General features: G+C 42.8%; 1 protein-coding gene across 1 annotated transcript in view; it reads right to left on the reverse strand.

The window, feature by feature from the left end:
- Window positions 1-13,855, reverse strand: part of MYO1D (myosin ID) — a 97,451-nt gene that overhangs the window by 14,763 nt on the left and 68,833 nt on the right. The window contains exons 12-20 of the mRNA XM_073683172.1: window positions 13,773-13,843; window positions 13,147-13,221; window positions 11,269-11,401; window positions 10,657-10,823; window positions 10,281-10,488; window positions 9,968-10,191; window positions 9,740-9,884; window positions 8,580-8,684; window positions 7,057-7,170 (exon numbers count right to left, since the gene is read on the reverse strand). Of these exons, the coding sequence (XP_073539273.1) occupies window positions 7,057-7,170; window positions 8,580-8,684; window positions 9,740-9,884; window positions 9,968-10,191; window positions 10,281-10,488; window positions 10,657-10,823; window positions 11,269-11,401; window positions 13,147-13,221; window positions 13,773-13,843 (1,242 nt within the window). The remainder of the gene's footprint in view (window positions 1-7,056; window positions 7,171-8,579; window positions 8,685-9,739; window positions 9,885-9,967; window positions 10,192-10,280; window positions 10,489-10,656; window positions 10,824-11,268; window positions 11,402-13,146; window positions 13,222-13,772; window positions 13,844-13,855) is intronic.

The raw sequence follows: 13,855 nt of genomic DNA on the forward strand, positions 1-13,855 counted from the left end.
GGACAGGTGGATTAGTCGGGCAGCAGAGTTTAGGATAGATTGGAGGGGAGCAAGAGTGGTAGAAGGGAGGCCACAGAGCAGGAGGTTGCAGTAGTCGAGGCGGGAGATGGTGAGGGCATGCACTAGTGTTTTTGCAGATTCATGGTTGAGGAATGTGCGGATCCGGGCGATATTTTTGAGTTGGAGTCGGCAGGAAGTGGAAAGGGCTTGGATATGTGGTTTGAAGGAGAGTTCAGAGTCCAGGGTTATCCCAAGGCAGCGAGCTTGGAGGACCGGGGAGAGTGGACATCCATCGACATTGATAGATAGGTCAGTTGGGGGGGGGGTGAATGGGATGGCGGAAAGATGATGAATTCTGTTTTGTCCATGTTAAGTTTTAGAAATCTATCAGAGAAGAAGGATGTAATGGCGGACAGACATTGTGGGATTTTGGTTAGTAGGGAGGAAATATCGGGTCCAGAGAGGTAGATCTGTGTGTCATCAGCATAGAGGTGATAATGAAAGCCATGGGACTCTATGAGCTGTCCCAGGCCTAAGGTGTGGATGGAGAAGAGCAGAGGTCCTAGGACTGAACCTTGGGGGACACCGACAGATAGGGGGCGAGATGAGGAGGTGGTGCGTGAGTGGGAGACACAATGTCCTGTCTGTTAGGTATGAGGAGATCCAGGATAGGGCCAAGTCTGTGATGCCGAGAGATGAGAGAGTTTGTAGTAAGAGGGAATGGTTCACTGTGTTGAAGGCAGATGACAGGTCTAGGAGGAGGAGGACAGAGTAGTGTCGCTTGGATTTGGCGGTTAGTAGGTCGGTTGTGACTTAAGTCAGGGCAGTTTTAGTAGAATGGTGCGGTCGGAAACAAGATTGTAGGCGGTCGAAGAGGGAGCAGGAGGAGAGGTGGGAGGACAGTTCAGAATGGACGTGTTGTTCCAGTAGTTTTGAGGCATAGGGGAGAAGTGATATGGGACGATAGCTAGTCAGAGAGGATGGGTCAAGGGAGGGCTGTTTGAGGATGGGTATAATCGAGGCATGTTTGAAGCATGAGGGGAAGACACCAGTTGTTAGTGACAGGTTGAAGAGGTGTGCTAGGGCTGGGATGAAGATAGTGGTAAGGTTTGGCATGAGGTGGGACGGGATTGGGTCAAGTTTACAGGTCGTGAGGTGTGATTTGGAGAGTAAAGAGGAAAGTTGATCTTCAGAAATTGTGGAGAAAGTGGTTTAGGAGGAAGAGAGTTGAGTAGGTGTGGGGTAGGGCTGTGGGGGCTTTAGGCAAAAGCTTTGTCTGATGGTGTCAATCTTCTGCTTGAAGAATGGAGCAAAGTCTTCGGCTGAAATAAGAGGAGAGGGAGGAGGCACTGCGGGACCGAGGAGAGAATTGAAGGTGTTGAATAGTTGTTTGGGGTTGTGAGACAGGGAGGATATGAGGGATGCGAAGTATGTTTGTTTTGCTGCAGTGAGTGTGGACTTGAAGGTAGTGAGGGATTGTTTGAATGCAATGAAGTGCTCATTGGAGTGGGACTTTTTCCATCTACGCTCGGCAACCCTGGAGGCCCGTCGCAGTTCTTTAGTTAGGCTGGTGTGCCAGGGTTGTCTGTTTGTGCGAGCTTTGGTATGTGTGAGGGGGGCGACCGAATCGAGAGCTGCAGCTGTTGTGGTGTTGTATAAAGTGGCAGCAACATCTGCATCATGTAAGGAACTAATGTCTGTAAGAGGGAGAAGGGATTCAGAGAGTGAGTGTAGGTCAAGGTGTCTGAGATTTCTGCGAGGGTGTGCAAGTTTGTGGAGTGGGGATTGTTGACCTGGAGAGGAGAGGGTAGAGAATGTAAGTAGGTTGTGGTCAGAGAGAGGGAGAGGTGAGTTAGAGAGGTTAGATAGGGAACAGAGGCGGGTGAAGATGAGGTCCAGCGTGTGGCCGTCTTTGTGGGTGGGTGTGGAAGACCACTGGGTAAGACCGAAGGAGGAAGTGAGGGATAGAAGCTTAGAGGCAGCTGAGAGGGAAGTGTCAATGGGGATGTTAAAGTCACCCATGAGGATAGTGGGGATGTCAACGGAGAGGAAATGAAGTAGCCAAGTGGTGAAGTGGTCAAAGAAAGTGGTGGTTGATCCTGGGGGGCGGTAAATGACAGCCAGTTGGAGGTTGGAGGGGGAGTAGATGCGCACGCAGTGCACTTCAAAAGAGGGGAGAGTAACTGAGGGCGGCAGTGGGATATGGGTGAAGGAGCAGTTATCTGAGAGGAGGAAACCTATTCCTCCACCGTGCTTGCCGGTGGGACGGGGGGTATGGGAGAGGTGGAATCCGCTGTATGAAAGTGCAGCAGGCGAGGCCGTGTCAGAGGGGGTGAGCCAGGTTTCAGTGATGCCGAGGAAGGAAAGCTTGTTAGTGATGAAGAGGTCGTGAATGTAGGAAAGTTTGTTGCAGACAGAGTGAGCGTTCCATAGAGCTCCTGATAGTGGGACTGGGGAAGCAGGGGCTGGGCGTATAGGTATAAGGTTAGAAGGGTTATGAGAGTTTGGGGTAGATCGTGGGTAGGAGGTGGAAGTGATTGTAGGGATGTGGTGGGGAGGGCCAGGATTAGGAGAGATGTCGCCAGCAGTAAGGAGGAGCAGAGAAAGCGTTAGCAGGTGGGAGCAGGAGAGGGCGTGAGGTGGCTGACTGTGTTTGGAGACAAAGTATTGTATGTTGAGGAATAGCTCTGAGGAGGAGGTGAGGTGGGTAGGGAGAATGGAGGGAGAGATGAAGAGTTCCTTACTAGGTGTAGGGATTAGGGGTGGTTGTAAGAAGTGAAGGATTAAGGGGGTGAGAGTGAAAACAAAGACAAACATTGTTTACTGTGACTTAGTATCCAGTTACCTTCAGTTCCAATTCAGGATTAATTCTAATTTCTCATACTTCAGCTAATGGCCATACTTAAGGTAATGGCCACAGACTAAAGTCTGACACAGACTCATGGCTCTCAATATATTTGTAACAGAATGCATTCAGCTGTGAACCAGGGGGAGTGGTCTGTGCTCATTACCATCACAATTCATTATAATTAAAGGAGACTTGTTATTTGCCAAATTTATTTTTTTTTGCCTGGTGCAAATGCTGCTGTTCTCCTGAATCTGGAATTGTTTTTTTTTATACTCCAGCTAAGCTTCAATCCTGAGATATAGTCCCTTTTTCTTAATGTTTTTTTTTTTTTTTTACAGCCAACTGGGCGTGGCACCCAAGAAGACTCCTATAAAGAAATGTTACAGACCATGCCCACTTGGCTAAAAGTCTAAATTTATATACTGTACTTGGAAGAGTAGGCCATATTTTCAGGAATGGAGAGGCACAGGAACAAAAGGAAAATAACACCAGATTTTGGAAAGAAGCACCGCTTATATCGGATAAAAAAAATGCCATGTTTATGGCAAATAAATCCTTTTTAAGTTTGATCCCTGCAAATTGTTATTGTATTATTAGTTTTCCTGTCTGGTTGGCTACAGTAAAAACTTGTAATCCTCATAAAATAACAATTGTAGTGCAACTTCTACTTAAATCTCTCTATTGTGCCGCCCCTCTGTTAATACTCCTGGAACTGTATGAATAAACAGACAACTCGACATTCCTTTATCCATTAGGTGTTTCCCTAGCTAGTCAGACAATGTCAGCACTGATTGGTCAGGGTGAAGTACGTAGGGACACAGCCCATTGATAAGATAAAAGCCATTTAATCATGCATTTCCAGGAGGAATCACAATGGTACAAATTGTTATCTTATGGGGAATGCAAGCGTTTACTAAAATTGAACTGAGACAAAAAGCTGTTTTATTTTTCAACAGAACTGGGTGAGGGGAGTACCTAAACTTTTGCATTTGAATATTGCTGCATATAATTAAAAAAAAAATGGTGTCCTTTCCATTACACCCTTCAATTAATAATTCATGGCATGTGCACTATGTAATTTAAAGCCCAATATTTATGAAGGAGGAAGCTGACAGCTTTTAGCATAAGTACATGGCACTGTGATCATCATACATTTACCAGCAGTAACAGTAATCCATACATGATCAATGTCTCTAAGTGCAAATAATGAAAACCTGGTACTAAACCATTATTATTTATGATTATTATTATAGCGCCATTTATTCCATGGTGCTTTACATCTGAAACATAGAAATTTCTATTTGTGTGAATGAATCAGAATAAATTTTGAGAAACTATAGATAACAATACTAAAACCTGGGCTTGTGACAGTACACATATTAATATGCAGGCAACAGAGTCGTGTCATCTGATAAGGTAAGGATTATATCGACTTTCACTGTAGACATGATCAGACTTGTGGTCGCGGACCCTCGACAGCTGGGACAAAGCTGTCAGCTGTCATTAAGGTAATTATGATCGCAGGGGAGATATTCTATACAGGGAGAGATGGAAATATTGCCTTAAAAGACTTGTATCAAATAGAGCTTGCTTTCTATTCAATCAACACTGACAATTTTGACTTTGGACTATAAGTTAGCAGGGCTGAGCTGCAATACCGGAAGCAGCCTATGGACAAGGGTGGCGCTGTATATAGCTTAAAAAAACAAATACACAGACCTTTTTTCTAATCTTCTTCAACCCCTACAAGCGATATTCCAAATACAGTAGACTTAATACAAATTTACCAAATTATTTTCATTAACATGGCTACTTAAAGAGAATATGTCAGTAGGATCAACCCTCCTAAGCAGTTTATGTGGGCATGTAGGTTATAGAAAATTATATGAAAGGATACCTTGATATCTGCAATCCCATGTCTTATTCCCGAGAAATCCACGTTTTTCTTGATATGTAAATGAGCTGTTCAGGACTATGGGCCGGACACTGATCTACCTGAGAATCTGCCTCCAGAGCTTATTTTAAATAAAAGGGGTGTTACCAGTGTGAGACATGTAATAACTGACAGTCTGCTCTCCTGTTCTACATGTCTCACACTTGTAACGCCCCTTTTAATTTAAAATAAGCTCTGAAGGCAGATTCTCCGAGAGATCTGTGTCCGGCCCATAGATCTTACCAGCTCATTTACATATTAAGAAAAGTGTTGATATCTCCGGAATCAGACATCTGATTGCAGATATGAAGGTATCATGTTATTCAGCTTCCTATGACCTACATGCCCATATAGACGGCTTAGGAGGGTTGAGACTACTGACTGATTCCTTTTAAGGACAATCCGAAACTCCCGGTCGATTCCATTAATTCATTACTTTTTCCAAAGAAGTATGACTTTGGCTACATCACATCTCATACATTTCACGGATTGCAATTTTAATGTAAACAGATGGAAAATCTATCCATAGCATGTATAACGTAGGCAGCCATTAAATACATGTGTGAAGTAAACAGTAAAGTAAATAACTACCTGCTGTATATAAGAAGAACGTGCTTAATATAAAATGTTGCTGATTGTGATTAAGGACACTTATCATATAAAACATACTGTTCGGTTTGGATTCATTGTGAAATGATATACTCAATATGGCCACAAGGGGCGCTGTTGTGTTAGGTCTGGGATGTCACTTAACAAATGTATGAGTCTTATTGCTAAGGTTTCACATGGATCTTATTATTACAATAAGATCAGCACATACATGCCGAAACCACGATCATCACTTCACCAAGAGTATGTACGATTCTTCTACATAAAAGTTGGAAAGCTAAAGCAAATCTGGTCACTGAAACACTTTAGTTTTTCTATGAATTTTTAATAAAGAGGTCAGGCATTCAATAATCTAACATTCTGAATACTTATATTACCATGAGAGCCTCATCAATGGGATTGTCTCATCATTGTAAATGGGTAAAGTTGAAAAGTGCTTGTTAAAACAAGCAACTTTGCAATTTGCTTATTAAAAATCCTCTCCGTTCCCAAAAACATAGAGGTTTTTAACTTCATTATTTTGCATGACTTGTTGCCTAGTTTATTGGCCACCTGTGCAATGTGTCAAAGGTGACCTGGTATCCTAGGCAAGGAGCACAGCGCTTACAGGCTCTTTTCTATAGAGCTTGTAAGAGCTGCTGTGAAGTTAGCCAATTGCTGGATCTGGCCAGCTTCAGCGTCCCTGTGCTCCTCTGATGACGCAGAAGCAAAGCTACCTCTGTTTGCAGGGCAACGATGCTGATGGCCAAAAAGGACAATCAATCAGGAGCACACTGCCCCCTTCAGAGCAGATAGTATGAGGCAGATAAACGATGTCCTCCCGATTGAGAACTTTGGACAAGCCCTTTAAGCCCCTGACCTATACCGCAATCCTGCATACATGCATGAAAATTGGACATTGGTTGCATTGCAAATCAAATTCCTCCTTCTATTCTCTTTTCATAAGACACACACTTATAGACTGATTTAAAGGGGTTGTGCAGTTTCAGTCAAAACTGGGGCCAAGGTTGGTAATGATTTAAAATAACAAAACAAGCATTACCTGTTGAAGTCCCTGCCTCTCCTCTGCCGCTTCCCCATTCTGGACTTTGTTTATAGGCCTGTCCTGTCGACAACGTGTGACCACTGAAGTCAATCACTGGCTTTGCGTGTCATAGTTTTTTACGTTTAAGGTAGACATAAGTCCATCGAGTTCAACCTATAGCCTAACATGTTGATCCAAAGGAAGGGAAAAAAAACCCATTGGGCAGATACTAAATTGTCCCATATTAGGGGAAAATTCCTTCCCAACTCCAATACGACAATCAGACTAGTTTCCAGGATCAACGTCACAACACTCATAACCTGTAATATTATATTTTTCAAGAAAGGCATTCAGGCCCTCCTCGCACTTGTGTGTTTGTCTACTTCAGCATCATTACTGAGGCCAATGATTGGCCGCAGCGGTCACGTGTTGTAGATGGGACATTAACTGCTGCAACTCTGGAAATAATACTGGTGGGGAGCACCAATAGGGGCTTCAACAGGTAAGTAGTACCTAGTTTCTTAACTAACAGCAGCCTTGGTCCCAATTTTGTCCGTTCATGGACAAGTCCTTTAAGCTGTTGGATAACCACTGCAAAATATCCAAGTAACTTTCCCTACTTGGACAGCATTCATCACTTACATTATAAAGAGGGGTGCTGCTCATGACTTTATACTGCTTTTTGGGATCCAGTTTATACAGGTGTCTATCAGTTATAAAGATGGCCCGATCTTCTACTTTATTAAATCTGTTGACCTGTGTGAAGAAAAGAAGGAGACAATCTGATAAGAAACGCTACTAGTTCTTCATTACCATCCGCTGCAAACAGTCATCCCATGCTATTGAGAATGCTGATACTCATTCTTTTCCATTCACTTTGCCATCACTACTGACAAATAGACCCTCTAAAACCCCATGGTGTTGAATTCAGTGCTAAAAATAAGAAGCACAAAAAGTCCCACTCCCAATATAAAATGTTAAATACACGGCCCTACAAAGGCACAGTATACAAAGTTCTACAATGTTTCTCGATTAAACGATTTCTACAAAAAGTACAAAAATTGTCTAAAAGTTTTTCCATTCTATAGCTACTGTATGTTCACACAGAGGATTTTTTGGAGCGGATCATCTCCAAGCTGCTCTGTAAAAACTGTTTGAAAAACTCTCTTAGGTTGTGTACACACAGACTTTTTTGTGGCATTTTGAAAGCATTATTTTGAGAGTATCCGCTCAGTTTCTGCTCCAAAAAGGCTAAGTGTGAATAAACCCTTACAATTAATTTCTCTGGGAAATCCAGTGTGGTTTTTCATATGAAGAATGTTTGTGGTGTTTTTTTTTACTTATTGAAAAGGTTTTGAAAAATGTCTGGTGGGAAAAAAAAGAAAGTGCCTGTCACTTCTTTGAAAAAGATCCTAAAGGTAACCTCCCTAAATTAGGTACTGTCCTTTCACAATGCTACAAAGAATGCTTCAGGAAAATCAAAAACTCTTCAAAAACCGCTTCTGGAAAAAGAAACGAAAGAGTGTCTTGACTCTGTCTCAGCTTGAAAAACTCATGGTTTTTGAACTCCTCAAAAAACTCTGTGTGCACATGTCCTAAAAGTTTATCAGGGGTCTGTAATTAAAGGAAAACATCAAGTAACATCGCCAACAAGCCAGAGTACTTGGGGGCAGTATATTCAACCTTTTGCCCCGAATGAGGGAAATCCTAGCTACAGCTCTGCTCTTCATTGTGCCATGTGAATGAAAGTACATGTGTGCTGATTGCAAGGCTCGTTAAAGAGTCGATATTGACTTTTAGGATTGCTGCTTCTCCTTGTGGAGAATGACAAGCCAGGCCTGGCATGTCAGAGTGAAGAGGCTTATATGCCATACATGGGTTTGGCTTTTATCCTAAGTCATATGGAAAGGCTTGTTAAAGGGTCGATACTGACTTTTAGGATTGGTACTTCCAATCGGTGGCGTTAGAGTTCTAGTCTTCTTCCTCTCTGAAGAGACAATTTGCATGTTTAATGTCCCAGAGAAGCATGCATGGCTTATAAGTCTCCTCGCTCTGACATGCCAGGCTTGGCTTGTTACTCTCCAAAATGAGAAACGTTATACCTTAGACCCCTGATCAGTTTCCCAAATTCTTGATCCCACAGATATCCAGATGTATGTATATACCTTGCGCACATTACAGGAGAAGAGAGGTTGCATGAACTTGTCTTTTCTCTGTAGCTCACTTGCTCGAGATACAAAGAATCCCGAATCTTGACTGTTTTCTTGTTTCTGTAAGAAGAAAGAAATATAGCTTTCTGACCTTCAAGAAATGCTGGGAGAGTAAAGCTCTGAAGCCTGAAGAATTGTAAATGCAGCTTTGAAAGGGAATATAAGAAGTATCTTGGGAATGGTATAGCATACATAAGGTATTATAGGGTTATTCCCATCCTCTGAGGCCTCATACAGACGTTCGATTTACAAGTACGAGTGCTAGCCGTGTTTTTCACGGATAGCACTTGTACCTGTGATAGTTCATGAGGCCATTCACAAATCTGTGATTTTTCGCAGACCGAGGGGTCCGTGGAAAATCGTGGTGACATGTTCGATTTTGATCCGAGGGTCGTATCAACATCGGCAAAGCAAGTCCATGAAAATAATCGGATCACAGTCAGATGATATCAGAGTACGGTCCGATTTTCACAGACTGTCAAAAAGGTAAAGGTGGAGAAACTTTTTCTTTTTAATGTCTTCACCTACAAGAAAAACAGATGACACTGAGACCACACTCTTATCAAACTCTGATCAAAATAATTGGTCCATTTTTCTCGTGCATGAGAAAAATTGTTGTCTGAATGAGTCCTTAGACAGATAAACTGGCAAAGTGCTTGTAAAAACAGGCAACGTTGTAATTTAACAGTTATTAAAGTTTTGTCCCCTTTCTCCTTAAATCTTTACTTTTATTTTATAATTTACAGCTCACTGGCAAGGGATCAGCCACCATTAAAGAACAGAAATGGTGGCTGAACTTGCACAGTGATTACAAGCTCTTTCACAGTGAGTTTGTAAGTGCTGCACTGGGGCTGGCTTGGGATCTTTGGGAGGCATTGTTAGCTCTGGATCCCAGCCACCTTCATTTGCACAGCACTTCCGATGATGCAGAGCTAACACCTATAACAGCATTGGGCGCACACACTTTGGGCCAATAGCATGACAATGTTGCTGGCCTGAACTGTCCGCCAATCAGGACTCCCCGACCTTCTAGCAATCAAGATGGAGAAACCGTTTAAACAAGTTTCTGGAAAGTGATGTTCAAAGACAGACATGTGTTTTTCATTAGAACTTACCGACGACAAGTAGTTCCCTTCCCAGCTCCTCTGAAGACCCATATCGACTCTCTGCCCCTTAAGATTTTCAAAAGCAGCAACTTTGGCCTTGATTTTTGGTATGTCAGCGGGAGGTATGCCCTTTATTAGCTGATATGCTCTCCATCTGAAATAAAGAGATTGAACGCTTTGTTAATTTGGTAACAGCATCTTGACAAATTGCTAAATTCAATGCGACTTCCCAAGTACCTGTTGAAGATGATCTGCATACATTCCTGGAATCGTCGGAGCACCTTAGGAGGTGTGGGCCATTTTACATTCCTCCCGTGGTCTCTGCTGTTCCGTACCCCATTGAACCTCCGGACCACCTCAAGAATATAGGACTTCACTTTGTAGCGTCTATAGTAGCGCATTATTGTGTGGGCAGCCTTCATTCTCTTATATTTCCAGCGGGCCAGTGTTCCTCTCCATATCTGGAGGAATAACAAGAATGAACTTAGATTCCAAATATAGGATGTATGCCCCAAGAAGTCGTCAATACTTCAGTTAAACTCCATCGTACCTTCTGCAGGAAGAGGATGATTCTTATCAACATCTCGCTTCGTTTCTCCTCCAGGGAAAACAGGGTACGTGGGGTGCGAATAAACACTTTAGTTCTTCCGTAGGCCGCATCCTGGTGGAAGCCACACTCTGTCAAGAGTTTTTGTACAGCAATTTGGTCTGAAGGCAAGTCGTGGTTTGGCCACGTCAACTGGGAAATCATCTTGTACCTGGAGAGGTGGATATAGAAGCTCGATGATGAATGAAACAGAAAATAAAGACTATAAGAAGTATCGGACAGGTCTTCACAAAGTATCACCCAACCCTCCCATTCCATGTGATGGAAACCTGTTATGTCATAATGTATGTAGAAGGAAAGTAAAAAGAATTACACTTACCTATGAAGAAACCTCTCATACACCTGACGATAGGCAAAACCAGCTCGTCGGACACGGACGTTCTCCAGTAAGCCCAAATACCCCACTTGGTGTTTGCATCGCTCCTCATCAAACAGAGATGGCGACTTTTTGTCATTTGGTTTAATGCATCGGACATAATATGGCTCCTGAGACATTACCAGAGAACACAGGGTCAGGTAGGATAGAATAGATTTTTTTACATTACAACAGCCTTTCCTATATTAAATGATGGAACAAGCCATGGTGTAAATCATACATATTCCATAATGCAAATCACCATAGTAAATGCGGTATAGATATTGAATTTAATTTGAGATTTCAGCTCTGAAGACTGCAAAAATGTGAGTGCAGCTCTGTACTACACTACAATCTGTAAATCAAGATCACAACACATAACGCAAAATAGTTACAAAACTAATCCCGAAATATAACAACTGATAGGAACTCTTTGAAAGAAAGTATAAAATAACTCAAAGCTCACACATTGGAGCTAAGCTTTTTTAGGGTTAGAGTCAAACGTTGAAGTCTAGGCATTACTCCTGTACACAGATGTCACATGGCAGTAAAACATGGCATTCCTCTTTCTTTTACCTTGGATGCCAGGTTGTCCACCAGGGCGATCATGGAGTTTTTGAATAATGTAGCTGCAGTCAGTGGACGCTTTGTGACCTCGGTGATGCTCAGCTTCCCTTCTGGCCACATATTCTTCAGCACAGGGTTAGCACTAAAAATAGAATATAAAGCAAACACAAAGTCAAATAGTAGAGTTTATCTACGGGTCTCACAAACATGACACACCGTTTATTGTGTATTATATTTTCTATAGAGCTGATGCATAAAGTGAGGCCAATGTATAGAGTCATGGTCAAAAGTGTTGGCTCCCTTAAAATCGTTCCAGAAAATGAAATTCAAGTGTCCTGTAGGCTCAGGGTGCATCAGCGCAAACTATCCGTCGACATTTGAATGAAATTAAATGCTATGGAAGGAGACCCAGGAGGACCCCCCTACGAACACTGAGACATAAAAAAGCTTGATTTCAGTTTGCCAAAATGTATGCGAGTAAGCCAAAATCCTTCTGGATTGTGGACAGAGGAGACCAAGATAGAGCTTTTTGGTAAAGCACATCATTCTACTGTTTACCGAAAACGAAATGGAGGCCTACAAAGAAAAGAACACAGGTTCTACAGTCAAATATGGTGGAGGTTCAATGATGTTTTGGGGTTGTTTTGCTGCCTCTGGTACTGGGTGCCTTGACTGTGTGAAATGCATCACAAGATCTGAAGATTACTAAAGGATTTTGGGTCGCACTGTAGTGCCCAGCGTCAAAATACTGGGTTTGTGTCTTAGGTCATGGGTCTTCCAGAAGGGCAATGACCCCAAACATACTTCAAGAAGCTCCCAGAAATTAATGGAAAAAGCGCTGGAGAGTTCTGAAGTGGCCAGCAATGAGTCCAGATCTAAATCCCATTGAACACCTGTGGAGAGATCTTGGAGTGGTTGTGTGGAGTGGGCCAACAATTTTATTCGGCCCACTATTGAGGTTTTGTTTTATGTCAAATTTGCCTTTTTTTCCTCTGTTTTTTTTTGTGTTGTTCAAATTCACACAAAGGAAATAAATTTGTATAACAAAACATGCATAACTGCAATAATGTTCTGGTAGAAATACTTCATTTTTTCGAACAATTTCAGGGGTACCAACACTTTCGGCTGTGACTGTATAATCTGATCCAGGAGCGGACACAGACAGAAGAGGACCCCTGTGCAAGAACAATATATTGGCCCTTTGCAGTCCAACAGCTCATCATAATGCCCAATTCCACCTGCTTTGGAGGTGGTAGTGGGCTACTTTACCTCTGGGGCATCTGGGCGACTGCACAGATTGCATCAATGGTATGTCCTGGCATATCAGAAATCCCATATCTGAGATAATCAGGACCATTGGTAAAGGCCCCGTCACACTAAGCGACGCTACAGCGATCCCGACAACGATACGACCTGTCAGGGATCGTTGCTGCGTCGCTATGTGGTCGCTGTTGAGATGTCAAACAGTCAGATCTTCCCAACGACGCAGCAACGATGCGGCGACCCGTAACGATCTGTATAACGATGCACGCCTATGTGTTTCTGTGTCTGGGTCGTTAACAAGGTCGTTGGTAAGGTGTCAAACACACCGATGCATGCTACCCAGCGGGGCTTCAACGATCAAAGAAATGTCCAGACCATTCTGACATGACCAGCGATCTCACAGCAGGGGCCTAGTCGCTGCTAAGTGTCAAACATAGCGAGATCGCTACTGAGGTCGCTGTTGCATCACAAAACTTGTGACTCAGCAGCGATCTCGCTAGCGATCTCGCTTAGTGTGACGGGGGCTTAACAGGAAAAAGTAACAGGACCATCTGTTCTACTGTGTGATGACCACAAAGGGCTTCTTTATAGTTCACACACAAGAACACCATTGCTTCTTCTCACCTGTTGTACATGAGTCTCTTGAAGTCCTGAAATAATGTGTCCTTGTTCTTATCAATGAATCCCACCACAGAGTAACTGGAATGAAAATACATGGACATCACAAAACATCCACGTACAGGTCTCCACAACCAAATGTTTGGACAGATGGCCGAGTTCCTGTGATGTTACTGAACGGTAAGAAAAAGTAGGCTGCGTGGCACTCTCTGATATGCGGGTGCACGGATAGGATTTCACGCCACAATAATATAGATCCGGCACTCCAGGTAAGTTGAAACATGAGTGTTTATTAATACAAGTTTATCCACTGTATAGACAATATTGATGTTTCGGCCAATAGCAAGGCCTTCATCAGAACATCAGTGGAACTAGATTCTAATGAACAAGAAGGAGTAGAATTCACAGTATTCACATTGGAAATGTTCCATATAGCAGCACAAAGGCGAGGAGGACCATCATAAATAAGCCTCAAGTGGCGCTGGGAATAAGCACTGCTGTGCTAGTGATGTGGATACACCGGATAAACTTGTATTAATAAACACGCATGTTCCAACTTACCTGGAGTGCCGGATCTATATTTACATCTTACATGTTACTGAACGGTCGCACTGGGGCTGCCCAATACTCACACGACATCTCCGGCATAGTGTCGAATTCGGAAATCTCTGTCGAATTCCAGAGCTTTATCTGTTGCACATACCTTAAAAGACAA

This window comes from Phyllobates terribilis, unplaced genomic scaffold (genome assembly GCF_046119375.1).
Source record: "Phyllobates terribilis strain yellow unplaced genomic scaffold, ASM4611937v1 Scaffold_5__5_contigs__length_657084704, whole genome shotgun sequence".
Classification (NCBI taxonomy): domain Eukaryota; kingdom Metazoa; phylum Chordata; class Amphibia; order Anura; family Dendrobatidae; genus Phyllobates; species Phyllobates terribilis.